The 26343-nt window shown below is 38.6% G+C and overlaps 1 protein-coding gene across 1 annotated transcript in view; it reads right to left on the bottom strand.

The window, feature by feature from the left end:
• LOC133639407 (uncharacterized) overlaps positions 1 to 24871 on the bottom strand; it is a 34678-nt gene extending 9807 nt beyond the window's left edge. Inside the window, exons 1-12 of the mRNA XM_062032695.1 lie at positions 24728 to 24871; positions 20540 to 22622; positions 20062 to 20161; positions 17604 to 17681; positions 15618 to 15719; positions 14657 to 14789; positions 14207 to 14321; positions 11661 to 11785; positions 9220 to 9303; positions 6717 to 8793; positions 5556 to 5655; positions 1874 to 1951 (exon numbers count right to left, since the gene is read on the bottom strand). Of these exons, the coding sequence (XP_061888679.1) occupies positions 1874 to 1951; positions 5556 to 5655; positions 6717 to 8793; positions 9220 to 9303; positions 11661 to 11785; positions 14207 to 14321; positions 14657 to 14789; positions 15618 to 15719; positions 17604 to 17681; positions 20062 to 20161; positions 20540 to 22622; positions 24728 to 24764 (5112 nt within the window). The 5' untranslated portion in view covers positions 24765 to 24871. The remainder of the gene's footprint in view (positions 1 to 1873; positions 1952 to 5555; positions 5656 to 6716; positions 8794 to 9219; positions 9304 to 11660; positions 11786 to 14206; positions 14322 to 14656; positions 14790 to 15617; positions 15720 to 17603; positions 17682 to 20061; positions 20162 to 20539; positions 22623 to 24727) is intronic.
• Positions 24872 to 26343: the final 1472 nt, after the last annotated feature.

The raw sequence follows: 26343 nt of genomic DNA, 5'->3' as shown, positions 1-26343 counted from the left end.
TGTAGTGAAGCATGTTTAGCTATTCCTCGTCCTGCAGGGATGATACTTGTAAGAAACTTACTTTATTTGTCGCCATGGAGGCGAGGATTAGTGATTTAGAAGTAGCTAAAACACTGCCGACTGGGGCCATTGTTATCTTAATAATTATTTTGTTTCTACCACACATTGTCTAAACCAGTGTTTTTCAACCTTTTGTGAGCCAAGGCACATTTTTTTCATTGAAAAAGTCCGGAGGCACACCACCAGCAGAAAACATTAAAAAATGAAACTAAGCAGCCGATATTGACAATGAAAAGTCGTTCTCGCAATTGTTGGATATGAATTCAAACCATAACCAAGCATGCATCACTATAGCTCTTGTCTCAAAGTAGGTGTACTGTCATGACCCGTCACATCAAGCCAAGACTTATTTGGAGTTTTTTGGTGTTTTCCTATGTGTAGTGTTTCAGTTCTTGTCCTGCGCTCCTATTTTGTTGTTGATTGTCATGTCATGTACGGATGTACTTTGTGGACGCCGTCTGCTCCACACGCTGTAAGTCTTTGCTGTCGTCCGGCATTCTGTTTTTGTTTACTTTGCAGCCAGTTCAGTTTTAGTTTCATTCTGCATTGCCATCCCGAAGCTTCGATGCCTTTTGTTTATTTTTGGTTTAAGCATTAGATACCTTTTTACCTCCACAATATGCTGTCGTCTGCATATTGTGATCACGAAAAACCATGTTCCCAACGTCTACAAAGCAATTAGCTACCTGCTGCCACCTACTGATATGGAAGAGTATTACACGGTTACTCTGCCGAGCTCTAGACAGCACAGACACTCAGCAACGGCGCATTATTTGCGGATTATAATTACTGGTTTGCATAAAAAATGTTTAACCCAATTAGGGTATTTGGGTTAAAAATATTTTTTGCAAACCAGTAATTATAGTCTGCAAATTATGTGTTTTTGTTGAGTGTCTGTGCTGTCTAGAGCTCGGCAGCGTAACGTAATACTCTTCCATATCAGTAGGTGGCAGCTGGTAGCTAATTGCTTTGTAGGTGTAGGAAACAGCGGGAGGCAGCTTGAAGGTAAAAATGTGTCTAATGCTTAAACCAAAAATAAACAAAAGGTGAGTGCCCCTAAGAAAAGGCATTGAAGTTTAGGGATGGCTATGCAGAACGAAACTACTTTGTAGCCAGTTCAGTTTTACACAAAAACAGAATGCTGGACGACAGCAAAGACTTACTGTGGAGCAAAGACGGCGTCCACAAAGTACATCCGAACATGACATGACAATCAACAATGTCCCCACTAAGAAGGATAAAAACAACGGAAATATTGTTGATTGCCAAAACAAAGTAGATGAGGGAAATATCGCTTAAAGCAAGACATGAAACTGCTACAAGAAAATACCACAAAAAAAAGAAAAAGCCACCAAATTAGGAGCGCAAGACAAGAACTAAAACACTACACACAGGAAAACAGCAAAAAAATCAAAATAAGTCACGGTGTGATGTGACATGTGGTGACAGTACACCTACTTTGAGACAAGAGCTATATTGATGCATGCTTGGTTATGGTTTGAAGTCATATCCAACAATTGCGACAATGACTTTTTACTGTCAACTGAGTTTCGTTTTTTTATGATTTCTGCTGGTGGTGTGCCTCCGCATTTTTTCAACGCAAAAAAATGTGCATTGGCTCAAAAAAGGTTGAAAAACACTGCCTTACTCCACCACGTATGTGCATATATTAAGTTCTCACAGATGATGTGTTTATTGTGTACAAGGAAAGAATAACCACGTATTTTTCAAACATTCCTTTGACAACCATTCTAAAATTTTTCAGTTTCCAAAGTGCCGTTTTTAGTCGAAGAAAGGTGTATGAGGTGCTTACATTGGTACTTCTTGAAGATTGCAGGTTTATCAGCACGGTGAGATCACTGCTACTTCCATCCGGAAATGTTTGCTGAAACTGAAAGACCATGATGTATAAGGAAATTAGGTATGTAAGGCATCTGGAAGCATGTGTTTCCTATTGTTGGGTTTGGCGTGCCAAATATAAAAATTCAAATATAATATATAAAATAATTTTAATATTTATTTGACATTAATATTATTTTTTCTTACATCTAAATCATTTTCTTTGTATTTAAACATAAATAAATGGAACATCTTATGTAACATCTAATTAATACATCTATATGTTAATTTTAAATGTTGAATCGTTTTATTTATTCATTTATTTCAGGCAATGACAAAAAAAAAGTACAAGGTAGACAACACATAATAATATACATTAATATAATGCAAAAGGTACAGTATGTAAGCATGATGATCCAGTTTTGCCTGAAAGGGAGTGGGAAGAAGATAATGTATTTAATCCAACCCCCAGTTCTCCATTCAGTGATTAATACATTGAGTTTCACTCTTACTTTGTTTAAGGATTATAATACAAATGTTGTATCATAGTGGCATTACCACAGGTAACAATAATCATTACACCGTAACAATAATTTGTATCAACAATGTAGGAAGAATGAACATACCAACAATGGTAATAGACAAGATAGCAATAATGGTAAGGAAACATTGAGCACATGTTAACACTTTGAGACAGAGTACAACAGCAGGTCAAATTAAAGACCCTCATCTCTATATTTGAACCAAACCCCATGTTTGTAAAATAGTTTAAATCGATTAATAGTTTGGCATTGCTTGTGTTGTAATTCCAGTTCGTTCCATAGTTTTACTCCGCATACAGACTAGTGTTGTAACGATACCAATGTTTTGGTACCGGTACTAAAATTATTTCGATACTTTTCGGTACTTTTCTAAATAAAGGGGACCACAAAAAAATTGCATTATTGGCTTTATTTTAACAAAAAATCTTAGGGTACCGTACATTAAACTCTTATTGCAGTTAAGTCCTTAAATAAAATAGTGAACATACAAGACAACTTGTCTTTTAGTAGTAAGTAAACAAACAAAGGCTCCTAATTTAGCTGCTGACATATGCAGTAACATATTGTGTCATTTTTCATTCTATTGTTTTGTCAACACTAGGACAAGTTGTAGAAAATTAATTATTAATCTACTTGTTCATTTACTGTTAATATCTGCTTACTTTCTCTTTAACATGTTCTATCTACACTTCTGTTAACATGTAATAATCACTTATTCTTCTCTTGTTTGATACTTTACACTAGTTTTGGATGATACCACAAATTTGGGTATCAATCCGATACCAAGTAGTTACAGGATCATACATTGGTCATATTCAAAGTCCCTATGTGTCCAGGGACATATTTCCTGAGTTTATAAACATAATTTATATTTAAAAAAAACAAAAGAAGATGTTGTGATGCCAAAAAATATTGACGTAATCATAGTATTATCGACTAGATACGTGCCTGTACTTGGTATCATTACAGTGGATGTTAGGTGTAGATCTACCAATGGCGTTTGTTTACATTTTGATGCAGGTGAGCTACGGTGTGTAGTGAAGCATGTTTAGCTATTCCTCGTCCTGCAGGGATGATACTTGTAAGAAACTTACTTTATTTGTCACCATAGAGACCAGGATTAGTGATCTAGAAGTAGCTAAAACACTGTCGACGGCGGATGGACGTTAGCCGCTAGCTAGCTAGCCATATCTTAAAGCACCTCTTCCTGAGGGCGTTTCAGTGTTATAACCTCACCTTTATCGTTAGTTTTTAAGCCAACATGCGTCCGTTCTCCCTTTTCTGTCTACACACTGTGTCTGCTTGTAAGTACTCTGTGATTGTGTGCCGCCGAACATGCTCCTCAATGTCACAATGTGACTTTGACGCGGGTGCGGGGACCGGTACGTTTCAGAGACGGTATAGTATCGAAATTGATTCATTAGTATCGCGGTACTATACTACCACCGGTATACCGTACATCCCTAATACAGACACACAAAAACGTTTCAAACAGAATCAAAATATTAAATCTAAATGTTGAGTATAAATGTGTGTCCTTCACAATTTTGCTGCACTTACTATGAACATTTGAACATTGATTTGCTGGAAACAACGCGATTGTTGTCATGTTCGTTGACAGGTGCGTTTAAGATCTGGTCAAAACAGTGAGTCTCTTAGTGGCCTTGGGGACGAGACGTTAAAAGTTTAGGGAGTGTGAAGTCATCGTTTGGTCAAAGAGTTGAATCCGGCAGTTGCCGATAGGTGCCCCTTTCTATCTTTGTTCCTTCTCCTCACTGCACATTGGCTTCCACTCCACGGAAGTCAGATGTGGGCAAATATTTGTGCGCTAGGAGGCGTGGGAAGAATGGTATATATTCATCCTTTCATCCATCCATCCATTTCTAAATATCTAGCTTTACACTTGGTCAGGCATTTCGATTTAACAATTAGTTTAAATTTAACATTTATTTGTCACTTAATTTCTGTTTGTGCTTCTTTGTTTTGTATTTACTTCCCATTAGGGCTCTTATTTTGTTTCCATTTCCTGCTTGTCCCGCTGAGCGCTGTTTTTTTCCCCTCACCCGCTGTTGATTGGCAGCCGGTTCACACCTGCTGTCAATCAGCATGTTTCTATGTATGCTTGTCTCCTCAGTGCTCGAAGATTGACTGTTGTTTAGAACTGTACATGCAAGACGGCTTCATTCTCCTCTGTTGAGGATATTAAAAGCATCTTACCTGATCAACACTCTCCTGGTTCCTGCATCTTGGGGTCACAACAACTGCAGCCATGCGAGTTTGTGACATTAGATGTACAGTATATTTAACATGTATATTTAATGTTAAGCATTAGATTTAAATCAAACACTTATATTTAACATTCATATTTAACATTTATATTTATATATTTATATTTAACATTAATATCCAACATTTAGATTTAAATTCAACATTTACATTTAACATTTAGATTTGAAATTAACATTCATATTTAACATTTGGATTGAATTTTTAGATTGGATCTTTAGATTCATTATTTAATTTCTACATGAAGTGTGAAGAAAATGAGCTAAATGTGAGAAAAGTGAGCTAAATGGGAGAACAATTAGCTAAATATTAAAAATATATCAGCTAAAAAGGTGTAATTTAAATTTTGCACTCGGCACCCCAAAGATGAGCTTTTCCAAGCTGGGCATATTGAATTCGGATTTTAAAAGATCAATCACTTCATTGTCTCTTACTAGATACTCAGATCATAGCTCCTTTTTAATAGATGTTAGAGAGCTCAGCATGGGTTCTCTAGGAGGATGGTTGACAGGCACAGCTGTTGCCTCGGAGCTTCACAGTTCATAGGGTCCGAAGGTTCTTCCCGTTGATAAACGGACACTAAGCTAAGCTAATGAGTGTGTCCCAGTTTCCTGTACCTCCCTCATGCAACTATCCATGGAGATAATTAATTCACTCTGTCCAACACAGCAGAAAATCTCATGACATGTTTTTGTGGCAGCTTGGCGGATTTCTTCAATTTTACACTGACGAACAAAGGCCACTAACAGTGGTAACCTAACTTTGTATGTACTTTATTGGAAATAAAAGTGGTTGGGTCAGATGATGTAGAAAACTTGGGATGCTTACCATCAAAATGGTCCCATTCACAGATCCATCAAAAACAGCCGTGGCATTGACCCATTGTCCATCTGTATTTTTATCAGGAAAGACGGTAGCACACTGCAGTCTGTAAAAAAGGGTTTTGACATGGAACAGTTGCTGAGTCACTTTTAATTAATGGAAAACATAAAAAAGAAAAAAACAAGTAGGGTGTAACACAAAACACGCAGCATTCTACATCATCTACAAAATGCAGGACGGGTGTTTTTTTGGTCACAGTAAGTTTCTCTAGGTTCATGCCTCAATACAATGCTCAATACAAACTGTACAGCAGAGAGAATACTCAGGCAGTGTGATCATGGCAGGCAACTATTCATATGTAAACTTTTATAATTAATTAAAGGGACCCTATTATGCAAAACCAGCTTTTCTTACCTATTGGTACCTGCTGGTTTGTATTTGAGATCTGCACAGGTCCCGAAAATGTTAAATCAAACCGCAGAGTCATTGCAGAGCTTTTTATAAAATAATCTTGCCTTCTACATACTTCCTCCAAACGAGTTGTTTGTAATTTGCACAACCTGTGACGTCACCGGTTGGGTAAAACCATATATGGTATAAATGTACCCAAAGTGCCTTTCGCGCGTCCGCTATTGTAGTCCGTGCTGTAGTCAGTAGGCTCCTTCTTTTTTGCTATCCTCTTGTTGTGGGGCAGACTGGGTTGTACATGGACACACATCCTCCGCTGTTGCCATTTCTAATACAAAGTAGCATATGGTTTTTACTTATATCTGTCGGTAGACTGGCTTTGGAAGCGCTAAAAACTTCAAAAAAGTTGGAGGGAGAAGACGCAGTCGAAGTGGAGGCTGTAAATAGGACCGCCCACAAAGTGGCGCACCAGAAAGCGGCCCAAAAACAGTCTGTAAAACACCATCTATGCAAAATTTTTACCAAAGAACCACCATTACATGTTATGTAGACCACAATGAAGTGTTTTAAATATACAAATACAATCATAACATGACACATTTAATAGTAGTCGAAATGCCTTCAGTTCTACTTCTCTTTTGGGAACAATGTCTTTTTTTATGTCCCACCGTCTTTTTTTAAATTTTGTATCCATTATTTGATACACACCCCTCAACATGTTAGCAAAGACAGACCGAAAGCTTAAGATCAATTTCTCACCTTGATCCATTCGTGTAGTGGATCACAACGGATCTTCCAGAAATGCTGTGAGGTCCAGTTAAAGGTAGGTTGCTGTCTGTGAAGACCTCCTCAAATTGAATGAGGTCTGTAAGCAGGCCAAACTTCCCACTAAGATCACCTATCTCATACTGGTCAACTGTGCCAATTCCAGGTGGGGGTGACTCTGATATGTTGACTGACAGTGGGTTGTAGTGTCCCATGATGTTTGCATTTGAGCATGGGTCGGAGCTGTTCGGATCAATGGGCAAAACGTGAACATGATAACCACCAGCCATGGCATTTAGGTTGAACAAGGAAACATTTACACGTGTGGGGCCATTTGGGATCCACTGGTTAAAATGGATATTTCCGGTAGTCATGCCAGGGCCAAACCACTCTCCTAGGCTTGCTTTGGGGACACGCACCATTGTAATATTTGCACAAGCAATCCTTGGACCTCCTCCCTCTGCTTCATGTATGACTACAGATCGACCAATTATGCCTGACCTTGGCAACCAGGAAGTGACATCAGTGAAGAAACTCTTCGATTCGACTCCACCAACTGTGGCACTGAGGTTGAGGAGGCTGTGTTTACTGGCAAAGTCTCCCACTTCACAGGCTATCGGGGTATATGGGCCACAGTGGAGTTCATAACTGATGTCTTCTGTGTCAACGTTAAATGGGTTCCAATGGCCTCCTGTTGTGCCGCAGCGCATCTCATCATTGTCCCTCTCTGAGCTGATGGGGTACATGTGTATATGCCAGTTGTGGTTTCTTGTTGAGGCCATTGTGGTGTTTCCGTATGACAAAACCACAAAGACCGATACATCAGATAGAGGGTTGTTCTTCAGCTGGGTAAATACCATGTCACCAACCACGAGGCTCTGAAACCTTGCTCTACCAACAACCACTTCACCAGGATAGCCGATGCTTGCACAAACATATCTTGCACCATCTCTTAGGTGAATCACAATGGACCGGCCAACAATGCTGTTTCGTCCAAATAGAGGGAGGTTGAAGTCTTCGAATGCCATATTTACAACGTTCAGATCGGCAAGGGACATATGCTTTGCACTGAGGTCACCCACTTCGTACATGTCATGTGTTGATCCAGGCACATTCGGGGATGTTGGGGAACTAGCGTTTATACCAAATGGATTCCAGTGACCGCCCAAATTGTCATTGGAGCAAAGATTTGACGTAGATGTTCTGCCAGTAGGAACAGGAAAGTTATGCACGTGGTAAGTACCAACCAGGCTTCGCAAGTTAATTAGGTTGACTCTGAACTCTGTCCGATCAAAAGGGGAAGCCTGGCGGAAGCTGAGGTATCCACTTATCCCTTTCATATCCACAAGAGCGCTCACTTGTTTTTCTGGAACATCATAGATTTTTGCACATATGAACGTTGACCCTGGACGAAGTAGAAGAAAGGCAGTGTCGTTACTTAAGCTTGTCAAGTCCAGGCGAGATTTCCCGAGTTGCAAAGGTGTTCCAATGTTAATGGCACCCAGATCTGTCAAGGTGGTGGAGTCTAAACTGCCAAGGAGAACATCGCAGCTTGAAGCTGAGCTCACTGAGCTGTAGACTGTTCTATTGGTCTGGGAGGCATTGACTTGACCGATTGTAACAAGATCTGTAAGAATCCTTACGTCGTTCCCTCCAATATTACGGCGAATGTAAACATCGCCAGCAATTTCTCCATTGAATCTGGCCTGACTTGTTGAGACTGTTTGACCAGAACTTACAACTGTGCATACTAGAGTGTTGTTACACGTCTGCAGAGTCAACGAGAGGTCATCCAAGTTAGAGCGCATTCCAAAAAGACTTGAAACATTGACTGTAGAAGTTGTAGTGGGATCAGCACTGAATGTGAAAACATTAGTGCCAATGTTTGCCTCGGTACATGGTTCAGCAAAGTGGCCGTACATGACGGGAAACTCTGTCAGGGAAAAGTTCAAGGGACCGCATGATCCAGCGCCAGAAATGTTGACTGTGGCCATCCCGGTTGTGGAGTCCAATTCAACCAGACCCATGACTCCGCCCATGTTCAGCGGTGCCAGGAACCGGTTACCGGCATCTAAGAAAATGATTTGGAAATGTTATATTAGTTTTTAACCATAATGGCATACACTTAATCCTGGTCACCTACATGCTTTACTGTTTCATATGCTTATTTTTTTTATTTAAATACATTCAAAGTTGGTATGTTTATATCAAATCCAAATCCTAATGCTGTTTCCCCACATTTGCAAAGCAACAAACCCTTTGTGGAAATCCAAGACAAAAAACAAATATATGTAAAAAATATATATGTTTGATATATTTTAAGCTTCACATTAATGAAGACTATTAGTGATCATTTGTATTGTCTGTGCTCACTCTATGTGCTGATCTGGGATACAAAGTATCGGCTTGCAGTATCAGCTTGCAAACACTAATGACTTCACCATGACTAACATATTCACATTACACCTCTGAGGATCGTTTTACAAAGCGCACTTACTTCGTAGGCAGACGTCCGACTCCCTAAACATGCCCATCATCTCACTGTCTCTGACGGAGCTCAGAAGGTCTGGACTGACATCCCCTTCAATGAAAAGACAATTAAATAAAGTCCTGTAGCCATGTGCAATGTGAACGCTTAGTTGATCACCTTATGTTGACTTGTTTTTATTGCTAATATTTACAGTAAGTTATCTTGTAATTTATGTATGATGTTGTCTGTCAGTGTATGTCTGTTTTATGGTGCCTGCCTTAGGACAACAGCTTAGATTTAGCTATTGTGGCTAATTATTGCATGTTGATCAACATATGAGCAAAGCATCCTGGGAAATATGCATTTTCCTAATAAATTGTAAATTTAATTCAAATTGATTGTCAATCATTTCAATGGAGAACGTTGATTTCGAGATACACATATTTTGGGTTACGGCCTCCCTCACAGAACAAATGAATTTGTCTGTGCTGTATCTCTTATGCCCTGCGATGAGGGAGCGACTTGTCCAGTGTGTACCCCATCTTCCGCCCGAATGCAGCTGGGATAGGCTCCAGCACCAGACGCAACCTTGAGAGGGACATTCGCGATCAAAAGTTTACATACACTTGCAAAGAACATAATGTCATGGCTGTCTTGAGTTTCCAATAATTTCTACAACTGTTATTTTTTTGTGATAGAGTGATTGGAGCACATACTTGTTGGTCACAAAAAACATTCATGAAGTTTGGTTCTTTTATGAATTTATTATGGGTCTACTGGAAATGTGACCAAATCTGCTGGGTCAAAAGTATACATACAGCAATGTTAATATTTGGTTGCATGTCCCTTGGCAAGTTTCACTGCAATAAGGCGCTTTTGGTAGCCATCCACAAGCTTCTGGCAAGCTTCTGTTTGAATTTTTGAGCACTCCTCTTGACAAAATTGGTGCAGTTCATCTAAATTTGTTGATTTTCTCACATGGACTTGTTTCTTCAGCATTGTCCACACATTTAAGTCAGGACTTTGGGAAGGCCATTCTAAAACTTTATTTCTAGCCTGATTTAGCCATTCCTTTACCACCTTTGATGTGTGTTTGGGGTCCTTGTGCTGTTGGAACACCCAACTGGGCCCAAGACCCAATGATGATTTTAGGTTGTCCTGAAGAATTTGGAGGTAATCCTCCTTTTTCATTGTCCCATTTACTCTCTGTAAAGCACCAGTTCCAATGGCAGCACAACAGGAACATAGCATAATACTACTACCACCATGCTTGACGGTAGGCTTGGTGTTCCTGGGATTAAAGGCCTCACCTTTTCTCCTCCAAACATATTGCTGGGTATTGTGGCCTAACAGCTCAATTTTTGTTTCATCTGACATCACATGGACAAAGATAAGACCTTCTGGAGGAAAGTTCTGTGGTCAGATGAAATAAAAATGGTAAAGGAATGGCTAAATAAGGCTCGAATTAAGGTTTTAGAATGGCCTTCCCAGTCAGACCTACACTGTTTCAATGCCCATTTCTCTGATGATGCAATTGTTGATGACTGAAGTGCTGTTATCAACCAAACCCTCCTCATCCCACCCCCCGGGTTGTAAATAATGTAAATAATTCAATGTATATACTCTGATGATTAACTTGTGTGATGACTGTATTATGATGATAGTATATATTTGTACCATGAATTGATTACGTGGACCCGACTTAAACAAGTTGAAAAACTTATTCGGGTGTTACCATTTAGTGGTCAATTGTACAAAATATGTACTGAACTGTGCAATCTACTAATAAAAGTTTCAATCAATCAATCAGTCCTACTTAGACGTGTAGACAATGCTGAAGAAACAAGTCCATGTCAGAAAAACAACCAATTTAGCAGAACTGCACCAATTCTTTCAAGAGAAGTGGTTAAACATTCAACCAGAAACTTGCCAAGGGACATGTAACCAAATATTAACATTGCTGTATGTATACTTCTGACCCAGCAGATTTGGTCACATTTTCAGTAGGCCCATAATAAATTCATAAAAGAACCAAACTTCATGAATGTTTTTGGTGACCAACAAGTATGTGCTCCGATCACCTCATCACAAAAAAACAAGAGTTGTAGAAATTATTGGAAACTCAAGACAGCCATGACATTATGTTCTTTACAAGTGTATGTAAACTTTTGATCGCGACTGTATCTCTTTATTGTCCTACTGAATAAAACTGACCAACCCAGTAGGTCCGAGTAAAGACAATAATTGCCACATACTGTGGTTAGATTGGGATGCAAAAAGTATTACTGACATTGTAGTTATGTTTAATGGGATTGTCTAGGCCAAATCACAGAGAGCTACAACATTTACTGCAATGAACATGATCAACTTCAAATTACTTGCAAACAAAGTCATTGGTATTGAACAACATGTATTTCAAAACTCAACACACTATTCATGATATTGTATATTTGAAAAAGATTGCATACCTGATACCATAAAGCTGACTTGCTGGCATGTTCCACCATTTATAGATGTGGGAGTAGAGCTCAAGAGGGTCACTCTGGGCATTACCACGCCCAGTACATTAGCAACCCTACTCCGGAAGTCGAATCTGGGGAAAAAAGAGGAACATTAGGACACAGTGAGCAAGTTTACCTTGAACTATGTATTTTATTTCACTCTGTGATATTTTAGTATGTTGATAGATTGTATGATATGATTTTTAAAAGACCAGCTTGGGAAAAGAGTTGGAATTCTGCATTAACTATAAACTCTCTGTAGAGCACATCAGTTGCATTCATCATTTTAGATCTAAATTAAACTGTATCGTCCCTATTCCAATACAATTCTTTTCTATTCCATTTAATTTATATTATACTCAATGGGTAACTGGACATCTTTATGTGCTCGACGCCTCAATCATTGGCATGTGTTCAACTACAAAACCAGTCTGGGTATCACTCCATCTTATCCGTCTTGTCTTTTAACAAAGAAACAAGGAAGTCACAATTTTCGTTCAATGAATGTTCTGCAATTTGTCGTCCCCAAAGTAAGAACTGAACTGGGCAAGAAAGCATTTAGGTTTTCAGCACCGAAGGTTTGGAATAACCTACAATCGAATATTAAACTTCAAACCCTTGTTACGTTCAATCAATCAATCAATCAATCAATCAATGTTTATTTATATAGCCCTAAATCACAAGTGTCTCAAAGGGCTGAATGAATAAGTTGAATGAGTTTAAAGCTTCTGTGAAAGGACTGCAGTCTACCTTGTCTGTATGCACATGTGTCATGTGAGCAAATTTTAATGTTGTAAATGAGATGTTTTATGTATTTTTTTACTGTTTTTAATGTAACCTTGCTGCTGCCCTCTTGGCCAGGTCTCCCTTGGGAAAGAGATCTTTGATCTCAATGGGATTTTACCTGGTTAAATAAAGGCTAAAAAAAAATAAAAAATTAATGTAATTCTTGTGATTATTTTGTGTTTATGATGAGGACACTGTACTGGATAAACACGTGCAGTTAAGAAATCAATACAGTTAAAATGTTTTAATTAGAAAGATAATTTTCCATGACCTTAAAGAGAACTGGAAAACTCAATGACTGGTGGAACGTTCAACTCAAATTTCATAAGCGAAATATACTTAGCCTTTCCTTATTACAAATATATTCAACTGGCAACATGGGAGCCAAATCCAGCTGGGCAATGACACAATACCAGCCCCTAAGTCAAGTTTAAAACTTGGGAGACAAACCATTTTTGCAGTAAATTCCTAAGACACTTAAATGCTCCTGTTGTGTAGAGGAACGTGGACCACTCTAAACTCTTTGGCAGATCCTTGCATTGTTATTTAACATTGCTAGCAAGCATACAACACTGAGGTCCAAACTTGTGATTAAGTCCTTTACTTTTGGCGGTTACACTTTTTTTTTTCATAATGTGATTTATGGAACTAAGATGTTGCTGAAGCTTGTTTACTCAAAATGCAGCCAGTAGTAATTTGTTCAACCTATTTAGTTTTACTAGTAGGGTTCGTCAAGGTTCCATTTTAGGTCCTCTCTTTTTCATTATTTGGGCTATTCAACTGTTGGCCCGCCACTCACTAGTTCCGTTAAAAAAACTTGTGAGAGACTCACATTTTTGCAGAAGGTCTTTGAAAACAGCAGAGCACTGCTGTAACTATGACGAAATAAATAGACCAAAAACAAATTTCTACTGTAGTGGGCGTACTTTCTCCGGAATGTGCCTTTAGTTTTCTGGAAATGTGGACCCCAAAACAATTTAGTCGAATATCCCTGTCTTAATGGATATTAATGGAGCTCCTCCTTGGTTGAGGCAAACCATAATTTAGTAATACTCTAACCCAGGGGTGTCAAACGTACGGGCCGAGGGCCGGATCAGGCCCGCGAACAGGTTTTATCCGGCCCGCGGGATGAGTTTGCTAAGTATAAAAATTAACTGGAAAATTTTGAATTAAAGAAACAGCTGTTCTAAATGTGTCCACTAGATGTCGCAATAGCAATTCTTTGTATCTTTGTAGATGATGCTACATATGTACAAAATAAACCACGTGATGTTAGTACATCAGTCGAGGAAAATGATCAAACTACATAAATAACATACTGTAAATTGATTTTGATATACTTTTTTTTATCTTGATAGATTGAAATTTAACACCAATGAGTTGACTGGTGAACATTATCTCATAATTTATTTAGAAAATATAAATAACGACAAATAAAGATAGAATACTATTAAGTGTAAAAAAAACAACATTATGATTTGTACAATTTCAGAATGTGCTTGATTCTATTTTTAAACAAAGAAAATAATCTCAAGTTGTCTTTATTGTTAAGTTATCGTGCCGTGATTTTACCAGTCCGGCCATCTTGGGAGTACATTTTTCTCCATGTGGCGCCCGATCTAAAATGAGTTTGACACCGCTGCTCTAATCAAATGATTACATTTTAGCGTTGTTTCAATATAATATGTTTGTGACACAAAAATAGGCATTATACTTTATACACTGACCGGCTGAAATTTTCCACTGTGGGAAATGTCTGAGTTGCTGAGGGAGATACTGGGTTGATGTCAGCACATGCGAGCACATCATCACCATCTTTCAGCACCAGGGATCTGGAGACCACTACGACAACAAGTAACACAATCCCCGCATATTAATGAAATGCATGCATGGTTGTTCAGCTTACACATTTTGCCCCTTGATCACATTTCAAATTGCTTATTTGCCGCCCTAAAAAAACAATTAACATACATTGTAGCTTTGCATACTGTATAAACACAAGTCAGTGCTTTTCACAGAAGGAATGTGTGCGGTTGAACAATTACATCATACCTGTGGCAGTCCTGCTCTTCTAGTTAGGCGCTAAAGCATCTAAACAGTATGCTTTGTTTATACTGCATCCACTAAGAATACAGCATAAGTATTTTATATGATGATTGCAAGGAATGTGCCGTCACCTGTGTTATCCCCAGATAGTTCAATGATACTATCGGTGTAGAGTTGTCTCTGGGTCAGGCTAACTGGGCCGTGTCTTGCAGATACCTCGCCAACTACGCAACTGAGAGGGTAGTCAAGAGAACAGCTGGGATTCTGCAAAGAGAATAAATGTAAGTAGCTGTATTACTGAATAGAAAATACCCTTTAAGAAATAAATAAAAATACATGGTATCACTTTAGTATGGGGAACATATTCACCATTAACTGGTTGCTTATTAAAGTAACAAATACTTATTTTAGAGTTATTTGGACACTAGGGGACCATATAAGGGTTAGGGTTAGGGTTAGGGTTACTAATAAGCAATCATTTTGAGGTTATTGAGGGAAGACTCTTAGTTAATGGCTTACTGGTTGTATAATAAGGCCATGCAGAATAAGGCATTAATAAGTACTTAATAATGACTAATTAAGAGCCAGTATGTTACTAATTTGCATGTTAATAAGCAACTAATTAATGGTGAATATGTGTTCCTCATACTAAAGTGTTACTGAATACATTTGTTTTGACACAATTAATGCTAGTGAAACGTGTGCTTATGTATTATCAGATGTATGGCAATAGAGCCGGTATAGGGGCGGTATAGCTCAGTTGGTAGAGTGGCCGTGCCAGCAACTTGAGGGTTCCAGGTTCGATCCCCGCTTCCGCCATCCTAGTCACTGCCGTTGTGTCCTTGGGCAAGACACTTTACCCACCTGCTCCCAGTGCCACCCACACTGGTTTAAATGTAACTTAGATATTGGGTTTCACTATGTAAAGCGCTTTGAGTCACTAGAGAAAAAGCGCTATATAAATATAATTCACTTCACTTCACAATAGAAAACCAAAATAAACAAAAACATTACTGTATGATAAGTACGGTATTAACAATTAACCAGTCCTTGTACAAAAAAAAACATTGTCCAAGCTTTTTTTAGTCTCACCGGTGATGCCATGCTGGTAGGATTAAATGTTCCCTGGTCATCAGTACACCTGTTGCTGGTTTGGATACGGCTATTATCTATGGACAGTGTTGCTTCTGTGAGCTGCAGATTTTTAAAAAAAGCAAGAAAAAAAAAGCAGAAAAGTAGATTATGAATTGTTCTGATTCTTGCATGGGGAAACTGCAAACACAGAGTATCGCACACTCAGACCAGGGACGAACGCGCTTCTTCACACTAAATGTAATCAATTTATTCATGCAATTGTCCGTTTTCATGCAGTTCTGTTTGAGAATAAGGAAATAAGCAGGTAATTCTGGTTATCACTTGTCTACTTTCACTTCTGTCCTTTTACAAAGCAAATACATAAGAGAAACAATGCCTGTGTTTTGATTTGTCTGTCAATGCTTGCCTAACGCCCGAAGCGTTGCTGCTAAGTAAATTAGTCATTGAACCTGACATGTTGATTGCCCTTGCCAATAAAGATAGCTGTTTGGTTTGTGATCAAGATTATGTTCTCAGTTCAAAGAAATTCACATTTGATGCAGTAAATAATGCAGTAAAGCTACACTTTGCCTAAGATGTGGTACGAGCAAAAACACGACAGCTTTGTGGTCTGCCATTGTGGTTTTTTGTCATGTCCTACTTATGCATGCCAAGACAACACTAGTAACGCCCATGTGCATTTACAGGTATTTTGTTTTCAATCAATCAATCAATCAATCAATCAATGTGTATTTATATATCCCTAAATCACAAGTGTCTCAAAGGGCTGCACAAGCCACAACGACATCCTAATCTGTTCATTGTTTACATGGAAACACCTTTTCTTTTTGTCACAAGAACATAGAAATCCTTAGATCAGGAGTCACCAACGCGGTGCCCGCGGGCACCAGGTAGCCCGTAAGGACCAGATGAGTAGCCCGCCGGCCTGTTCTAAAAATAGCTCAAATAGCAGCACTTACCAGTGAGCTGCCTCTATTTTTTAAATTTGATTTATTTACTAGCAAGCTGGTCTCGCTTTGCCCGACATTTTCAATTCTAAGAGAGACAAAACTCAAATAGAATTTGAAAATCCAAGAAAATATTTTAAAGACTTGGTCTTCACTTGTTTAAATAAATTCATTAATTGTTTTACTTTGCTTCTTATAACTTTCAGAAAGACAAATTTAGAGAAAAAATACAACCTTAAAAATTATTTTAGGATTTTTAAACACATATACCTATTTACCTTTTAATTTCCTTCCTCTTCTTTCCTGACAATTTAAATCAATGTTCAAGTAAATGTATTTTTTTTTATTGTAAAGAATAATAAATAAATTGTAATTTAATTTTTCATTTTAGCTTCTGTTTTTTCGACGAAGAATATTTGTGAAATATTTCTTTAAACTTATTATGATTAAAATTCAAAAAAAATTATTCTGGCAAATCTAGAAAATCTGTAGAATCAAATTTAAATCTTATTTCAAAGTCTTTTGAATTTATTTTAAAATTTTTGTTCTGGAAAATCTAGAAGAAATAATGATTTGTCTTTGTTAGAAATATAGCTTGGTCCAATTTGTTATATATTCTAACAAAGTGTAGATTGGATTTGAACCTATTTAAAACATGTCATCAACATTCTAAAATTAATCTTAATCAGGAAAAATTACTAATGATGTTCCATAAATTATTTTTTTAAGTTTTTGTCTTCTTTTTTTCGGTTGAATTTTGAATTTTAAAGATTTGAAATTGAAGATAAACTATGTTTCAAAATTTAATTGTCATTTTTTTTCGTGTTTTCTCCTCTTTTAAACCGTTCAATTAAGTGTAAATATCATTAATTATTAATAATAACATAGAGTTAAAGGTAAATTGAGCAAATTGGCTATTTCTGGCAATTTATTTAAGTGTGTATCAAACTGGTAGCCCTTCGCATTAATCAGTACCCAAGAAGTAGCTCTTGGTTTCAAAAAGGTTGGTGACCCCTGCCTTAGATGTTATGCTTACATTGGTTCGTGCTAAAGATTGCAGGTTCACCAACAGGATGGTATCACTGCTACTTCCATCCGGAAACATTTGCTGGACCTGGAAGAACAACAAGTAATGGATCATGCGTTCATTCATATGAGACATACGAACACTGTGTTATCCTGTTTTTGTGCTCTGCTACCTGCTGTAGGAAGTCAGGCAAATTTCAGATTTCTGATTTTCAAAATAAAGAATTAAAACCTTTTTTATATCTCCAAGCTAGATACTTAGTTGTTAACTATTTTCAATATATGTCACAGAGCTTAGGGTGAGCCCCCTGTAGGATGGGTGACAGCTTTATAGTCAGCTATAAACTATAGTCTATGTCAGTGTTTTTCAACCTTTTTTGAGCCAAGGCACATTTTTTTCATTGAAAAAATCCAAAGGCACACCACCAGCAGAAATAAAAAAAAAACTAAACTCAGTTGACAGTGAAAAGTAATTGTCGCAATTGTTGGATACAACTTTAAACCATAACCAAGCATGCATCAATATAGCTCTTGTCTCAAAGTAGGTGTACTTTGCACTGAGGTCACCCACTTCGTACATGTCATATGTTGATCCAGGCACATTCGGGGATGTTGGGGAACTAGCGTTTATACCAAATGGATTCCAGTGACCGCCCAAATTGTCATTGGAGCAAATATTATTAAACGTTAGTTTTGTAGGTGTTTTTAGTCTTATCTAGATAAGGCTTGGCACATCACACCATGACTTATTTTGAGTTTTTTGCTGTTTTCCTGTGTAGTGTTTAAGTTATTGCCTCGCGCTTCTATTTTGGTGGCTTTTCCTGTATTGTAGGTGTTTTCCTGTAGCAGTTTCATGTCTTCCTTAAACGCTATTCCCCGTGTCTGCTTTGTTTTAGCGATCAACAATATTTCAGTTGTTTTTATCCTTCTTTGTGGGGACATTGTTGATTGTCATGTCATATTGGGATGTGCTCTGTGTACGCCGTCTTTGCACCACAGTAAGTCTTTGCTGTCGTCCAGCATTCTGTTTTTGTTTACTTTCTAGCCAGTTAGGTTTTAGTTTCGTTCTGCATAGCCTTCCCTAAGCTTCAATGCCTTTTCTTAGGGCATACTTGCCAACCTTGAGACCTCCGATACCGGGAGGTGGGGGGTGGGGGCGTGGTCGGGGGTGGGGTCGTGGTTGGGGTCGTGGTTAAGGGTGTGGTTAATAGGGGAGTATATTTACAGCTAGAATTCACCAACTCAAGTATTTCATATGTGTATATATATATATATATATATATATATATATATATATATATATATATATATATATATATATATATATATATATATATATATACACATATGAAATACTTGACTTTCAGTGAATTTTAGCTATATATATATTTATTTTATAATACATATAAATAAAATAAATACTTGAATTTCAGTGTATATCCAGTAGATGGCAGTATTGTCCTGTTTAACTTTTCCGTTCATGACTGAGTATATCATTTCGGCCACCGTGTTCAATGGAGAAGTCTGTTCTACGAAATTTACAGGCAACATACCCTTTCCCCTTCGAACTGTCCTGGATTAACTGAAATTCTTGTTTCCATTCGTTTTGGAACTTGCAAGCATATTTCTTCATCTTGCTCGTCGACGGCGTCGCCATGTCTGTAACTTCCTCGTTCTTCTGCTTCGTCTCCTTGTTGTGTGCGCAGTTGTGCACTCTACTCTCTAAAAGCCGCAGATGTTATGACGTCATTGGGCAGGTAAGCTGTTTATATTGTGGGAAAGCGGACGTGAGAACAGGCTGTCCCCACTCAGGTCCGCATTGAGCTGGAGGGGGTGTGGCCTCCAGCTCCGGCTGAATACCGGGAGTTTGTCGGGAGAAAATTTCTGCCGGGAGGTTATCGGGAGAGGCGCTGAATACTGGGAGTCTCCCGTTAAAATCGGGAGGGTTGGCAAGTATGTCTTAGGGGCACTCACCTTTTGTTTATTTGTGGTTTAAGCATTAGATACAACGACAAACCCTCGTCATCTCACAAGACGCGTTCCCGACATCTACAATGCAATTAGCTACCGGTTGCCACCTACTATAATTACTGGTTTGCAAAAAATATTTTGACATCAAATAAGTGAAATTAGATAATCTCCCATGGCACACCAGACTGTATCTCACGGCACGTGTGCGCCGCGGCACAGTGGTTGAAAAACACTGGTTTATGTATCGTCACTTACTGTATAGTCTACTATTTATAGTACTCATAGTCATTTATAGCTGTGTCTTATTTTTATGTCATATTTTGTATTGCTCCTTGACTGCTGCAATGGCTATATTAGAGAGGAAACTTAACAATAAAGAGCACTGAAAACATAGGCTACTAACAGGTTGAACCTAACTTTTGTATGTACACTTAGCTGTGAATAAAAGTGGTTGAAACTAGATAAATCATAAGATGTTGAAGACTAGGGATACTTACCAGCTGAACTGTCCCGTTCACAGAGCCACTAAAAACAGCCGTGGCATTGACCCATTCTCCATCGGTATTTCTGTCAGCAGAAACCGTAACACACTGCAGCCTGTAAAAAGGTATGTTCACATACGAATAAATGAACAACTACAGGGTGTTTTCAAATTAAATGGTTGTTGAGTCACTCTAAAGAACATTTGTATTATGACAACGGAGCGCCTACAACGCCTTCAAAAAAGCAGGACGGGTGTCTTACTGTCCCGGTTGGTTTTCTCTAAGCACTGAATCATTTAAGGGATTGGTTTGTATGCACACATTGTATGCACACCCGCATGTTTTCTTATGACTCACAATAATAGCCAAAGTCCCTTTAGTTCTACTTCTGTTTTGGGAACATTTGTTTAATACCCATCCTTTATTAATGCAACCATTAATTATAACACACCTCTTCACACTTTAGCTAAGACACAAAGGAAAATGTTCTCACCGTGATCCATTCGTGTAGTGGATCACCACAGATCTTCCAACAATGCTGTGAGGTCCAGTTAATGGTAGGTTGCTGTCTATGAAGACTTCCTCAGATTGACTGAGACCTGTCAGCAAGCCAAATTTTCCACTGAGATCACCTATTTCATACTGGTCAACTGTACCAGTTCCCGGTGAGGGGGACTCTGATATGTTGACTGACAGTGGGTTGTAGTGTCCCATGATGTTTGCATTTGAGCATGGGTCGGAGCTGTTTGGATCAATGGGCAAAACGTGAACATGATAACCACCAGCCATGGCATTTAGGTTGAACAAGGACACGTTTACACGTGTGGGGCCATTTGGGATCCACTGGTTAAAATGGATATTTCCGGTAGTCATGCCAGGGCCAAACCACTCTCCTAGGCTTGCTTTGGGGACACGCACCATTGTAATATTTGCACAAGCAATCCTTGGACCTCCTCCCTCTGCTTCATGTATGACTACAGATCGACCAATTATGCCTGACCTTGGCAACCAGGAAGTGACATCAGTGAAGAAACTCTTCGATTCGACTCCACCAACTGTGGCACTGAGGTTGAGGAGGCTGTGTTTACTGGCAAAGTCTCCCACTTCACAGGCTATCGGGGTATATGGGCCACAGTGGAGTTCATAACTGATGTCTTCTGTGTCAACGTTAAATGGGTTCCAATGGCCTCCTGTTGTGCCGCAGCGCATCTCATCATTGTCCCTCTCTGAGCTGATGGGGTACATGTGTATATGCCAGTTGTGGTTTCTTGTTGAGGCCATTGTGGTGTTTCCGTATGACAAAACCACAAAGACCGATACATCAGATAGAGGGTTGTTCTTCAGCTGGGTAAATACCATGTCACCAACCACGAGGCTCTGAAACCTTGCTCTACCAACAACCACTTCACCAGGATAGCCGATGCTTGCACAAACATATCTTGCACCATCTCTTAGGTGAATCACAATGGACCGGCCAACAATGCTGTTTCGTCCAAATAGAGGGAGGTTGAAGTCTTCGAATGCCATATTTACAACGTTCAGATCGGCAAGGGACATATGCTTTGCACTGAGGTCACCCACTTCGTACATGTCATGTGTTGATCCAGGCACATTCGGGGATGTTGGGGAACTAGCGTTTATACCAAATGGATTCCAGTGACCGCCCAAATTGTCATTGGAGCAAAGATTTGACGTAGATGTTCTGCCAGTAGGAACAGGAAAGTTATGCACGTGGTAAGTACCAACCAGGCTTCGCAAGTTAGTTAGGTTGACTCTGAACTCTGTCCGATCAAAAGGGGAAGCCTGGCGGAAGCTGAGGTATCCACTTATCCCTTTCATACCCACAAGAGCGCTCACTTGTTTTTCTGGAACATCATAGATTTTTGCACATATGAACGTTGACCCTGGACGAAGTAGAAGAAAGGCAGTGTCGTTACTTAAGCTTGTCAAGTCCAGGCGAGATTTCCCGAGTTGCAAAGGTGTTCCAATGTTAATGGCACCCAGATCTGTCAATGTGGTGGAGTCTAAACTGCCAAGGAGAACATCGCAGCTTGCAGCTGAACTGACCGAGCCGTAGACTGTTCTATTGGTCTGGGAGGCATTGACTTGACCGATTGTAACAAGATCTGTAAGAATCCTTACGTCGTTTCCTCCAACATTACGGCGAATGTAAACATCGCCAGCAATTTCTCCATTGAACCTGGCCTGACTTGTTGAGACTGTTTGACCAGAACTTAAAACTGTGCATACTAGAGTGTTGTTACACGTCTGCAGAGTCAACGAGAGGTCATCCAAGTTGGAGCGCATTCCAAAAAGACTTGAAACATTGACTGTAGAAGTTGTAGTGGGATCAGCACTGAATGTGAAAATATTAACGCCAATGTTTGCCTCAGTACATGGTTCAGCAAAGTGGCCGTACATGACGGGAAACTCTGTAAGGGAAAAATTCAAGGGGCCGCATGATCCGGCGCCAGAAATGTTGACTGTAGCCATCCCGGTGGTGGAGTCCAAATCAACCTGACCCATGACTCCGCCCATGTTCAGGGGTGCACGGAACTGAGTACACCAAATTCCATCTAAAAAAATAATTGTTAAATATTAGCCAAATGACAGCTTTAAGCAGTTAATCATTCAATGTAACAGTGTTACTGTTTGATGCAATTTCAATGGAAAATTGCATGTATCAAAATGATAAGCAAAACAAACAAGAAATCCACTCTCATGACACGTCACAACGTCAAATACAGTAACGCAGAAAATGAACTATCCATTCACTCCAACCATTATTTATTAACCAAAATATCTGCACTATTTCATAAAGTAGACCGTCACAAATGAAAGTGGAAATATGATGAACTGCAGAAATAATATCAGTGTTGTTTGTTTTAGTTAATCACACATAACGTAGCGTCAATCTTGACTCACCTACACACATTCTTTTCTGATAGAATCAGTTTAATTTAGACATATGACCGTCAGGCTTTAACATAGACGTAGCATATTTTCACTAGCAGGTGTATGTGTCAAAGTTGACTGTCAACTGCATACTTTTGTTCACATATGTTAAAACACTGGTTGAATGTGTGAAATATATTATGCATCCAGTATAATGTCTGGATAAATGAGGGTTCCTGAAGAAAAGTGTATATATCCTGTTTTGCATTTCCATTTAAGTTTGGCTATTGTCTTTTAAATTGATTTTAAGTTTGGCATTAATTTAGAACTCTACAAAGATAACTGCAATAAATAATACAAAACGCAGAGCCCTGCAACCATTGGGGGGGACCTCGTTTTGTGTGAGTAAGTGCATTCAAAATGTCAATTAATTATGTTTTATCGTAAATGTATTCCTAGTATTCCCGCAATACTTTAAGTGGCTCTCATGGCAGACAGCATGAATGATTGTTTTGCAAAGCAGGAGGTACTGGTTGTATTTGAAACACCACAGCCTATTAATTTATTTTTTAATGATGTTAAAATTGTCATTTTTGCACGGAAAAATACCAGATTGAACAGTTTATTTTGCATGAGTTTATTTTAGTACAAAACTTCCATCAACGTTTGATTAAAAACATATTAAAATTGTTACATATTAAAAAAAAAAAGTGTGGCATTTTTTTTTTATGTTGACCTGGTGTGCTCCAAATGAAATGTTGCTTAAGATGGTGCATGATGGTGCTGATGGTGCTCAAGAACAGTTTTTTTCTCTAAAGCCATAACCACGGTGAACTCTCATAGGCACTGATTTTATAGTTTAACACCTCTCTGTGTGCAATTTTTACTTTCCACCCACAGTCTGAATGCTTCTGTATATAGTATAATATTTAAACAACACATTCAGAACATTCATTCTCAGGACTGGACTGTGCACCTTACCTCCTTTTGCACTAATTTTATTTGCTTTCCTTCCTATGTTTTGCATATTCATAGACTGTCGCACTGATACTGGAGTTGCTTTTAATCTCATTGTTCCGGTGTATAGTGACAATAAAAGGCATTCTATTATATTCTATTCTATAGGACAGATAAAGAGATTTTCTGTAGAAAAGTTAACGCAGATAAAAATGTCAATGAAACGGATGTTGTCTCATTGGAACGTTAGGGATGATTTACATTCCAAATAAGAGGGAAAACCTGAAATGTCGGCTTGGAAATATAGTATCCCTTACTGCTGGATTTACACATTGAACTACGTTCCAAATGCGAAATTTGGGTTATTTTTTTTTTGTTCTATTTTGCAAACTAAAAATCCAAGGCAAAAATTGTTAAAATATGTCCTGTATGGTATTAATGGAGAGTGAAATAGTCACATTTGCATTGATAAATCTATCTGATTTTGTTTAAGTCATTGTCTAAAGTTGTAAACACACAGCAGTTAAACACTTTAAAAGTCACTCAGCAGCAATAAAAAGATCTAAAGTAAAGATAGCAAATGTGCAAGAATAAGTGATTGGGTGTCCAAAGGTGTTCCTCCCAAGAGAGAATGTTCTCAGTTACAGTCAGCATTCACCAGAGGCTACACAAGCAGCCAATTAGTCAACTAACTACTTTTTACCTGACACTTGCTTGATGGCAGAGGCAGTCTGCCTCCATCCCAAGTATTAAGTCCCTGAAAAGCCTTTTTTTTTTTTGTTGCTTCATACTGCTGAAGTAAGCTTACTATAAAATTTGCAGTACTCACCCAGGAAACTGAGAAGAAGCAGGACTATCAGGGACATGATGGCATCAACATGCGGAGGAGCAGATGAAGTGTGTGCATCAATGTTATCTCTAGTTAAGTAACCCGAGTGACCAGTTTGCCTGTGCGGAACTCACAAACCATCTGTCTCTGTCAGCCTGTGATTAGTTATTAGAGCTACTTCTGCTGTATTTACTGAATGCAGGGGAGGGAGGGAACATATTTTGTGAACATCATGGGTGGAGTTGGTGTGATGGAAAGCATTACTATGACGTTAATATGTATATATGTGCTCTAAATTTCCTCAAAAGTGTTCCAGAAAACCCATACAGGTAACAGCGCTATCATGAAAACATACCAAACAATTGAATTAGCAATAAGAATTGATTTTATTTATGATACACTTTTCATTGTAAAAAAAAAATACTTTGAACTGATACAATATTGAATATTCAAAACATTGGCAGGAATAAGCTTTTTGAATAGAAAGGTTTTCCGAATGTTCTTCTTAGCTGGACAGGCAGGCGGTACTTTACATTCTGCTTGGAAGAACATGTGCATATTTTCTCATTAACTGTTTTTTTTATTGAACTTTTTTGTTTGTTTGTTTGTTTAAAACAAATCTATACATTTTGTTTTTATTTGTGCATTGATATTTCTTATTGATATTTGTTATATTGGTATTTCTGTAACCTGACTGCAGGCCAACAGATGGGGATTTCCCATATTTACACCTGTATTGTTGCACTGTCCCTAACAAATACATGTAAATAAAATAAGATAAATAAATAAAGATAAGATGTGTACTGAATATAAAATGCACACAATGAGGAGTCCAGAAATGTGAAAGGATGTAAGTATAGTACAGATGTTGAGGGTGCAGTTTAGAGAAGTAGCACCAGATTGAAATAGGTTCTCGGAAAAAAATTTCTGCTTTTCGAAATCTTTTTCTGCTTTTCGGATCTATTTCTGTGATGTACTCCTCAGCCTTCCTTGTGACAGGGTTGAGGGAAAATAGTAACATGCTCTAAAAATAGCACCAAATCCAATGGCCCATCATTTGGGCTGTGTGGGGTAGGCCACACAATTATTTACACACCCAAGAGTGCCCGTGAAGTGGGTTAGGTCCTTAATTTGCCTTGTTAGCATCCCTGATTGCAGCAAAAGCTACAATTGTGATGTGACTATTTCTGTGTCCCTGCAAAAGAGATGCGTGTACTGTACTGTCTGTGTAATATCAGTCGGCTGGGATAGACTCCAGCTCACCCGTGTTACTCGAAAATGAATAAGGTAGGTAGGTAGGTAGGTCTTTATTATCATTGCTCAAGTACAACGAAACTTTGTTTTCAGCACAAACCCGTTCAAGATTAGACAAACAAACAGTGTACAGGGTTACAGAACAGTAACGCTGATGGGTCGCCACAAGGTGCCCCGTAAAAGATGGGGAAAAGGTCAACGCAGGGGCAGGATGAGTAAAGGATGAGTAAAAAAATACAATCTAGAACATTTCCCTAGTGGGAAAAAACCTCCATAGCAAAGCACATAGACAACATACATCTCGAGACTTGCCAACAGTGGGGAGGGAGTGGGGGCTACGGTGGGAGGCTGCAGCTCTTCAG

The sequence above is a fragment of the Entelurus aequoreus genome, linkage group LG22 (genome assembly GCF_033978785.1).
Source record: "Entelurus aequoreus isolate RoL-2023_Sb linkage group LG22, RoL_Eaeq_v1.1, whole genome shotgun sequence".
NCBI classification, from domain to species: domain Eukaryota; kingdom Metazoa; phylum Chordata; class Actinopteri; order Syngnathiformes; family Syngnathidae; genus Entelurus; species Entelurus aequoreus.
The sequence above is the reverse complement of the archived record's forward strand: the minus strand, read 5'-3'. Positions and strand labels throughout refer to the sequence as shown.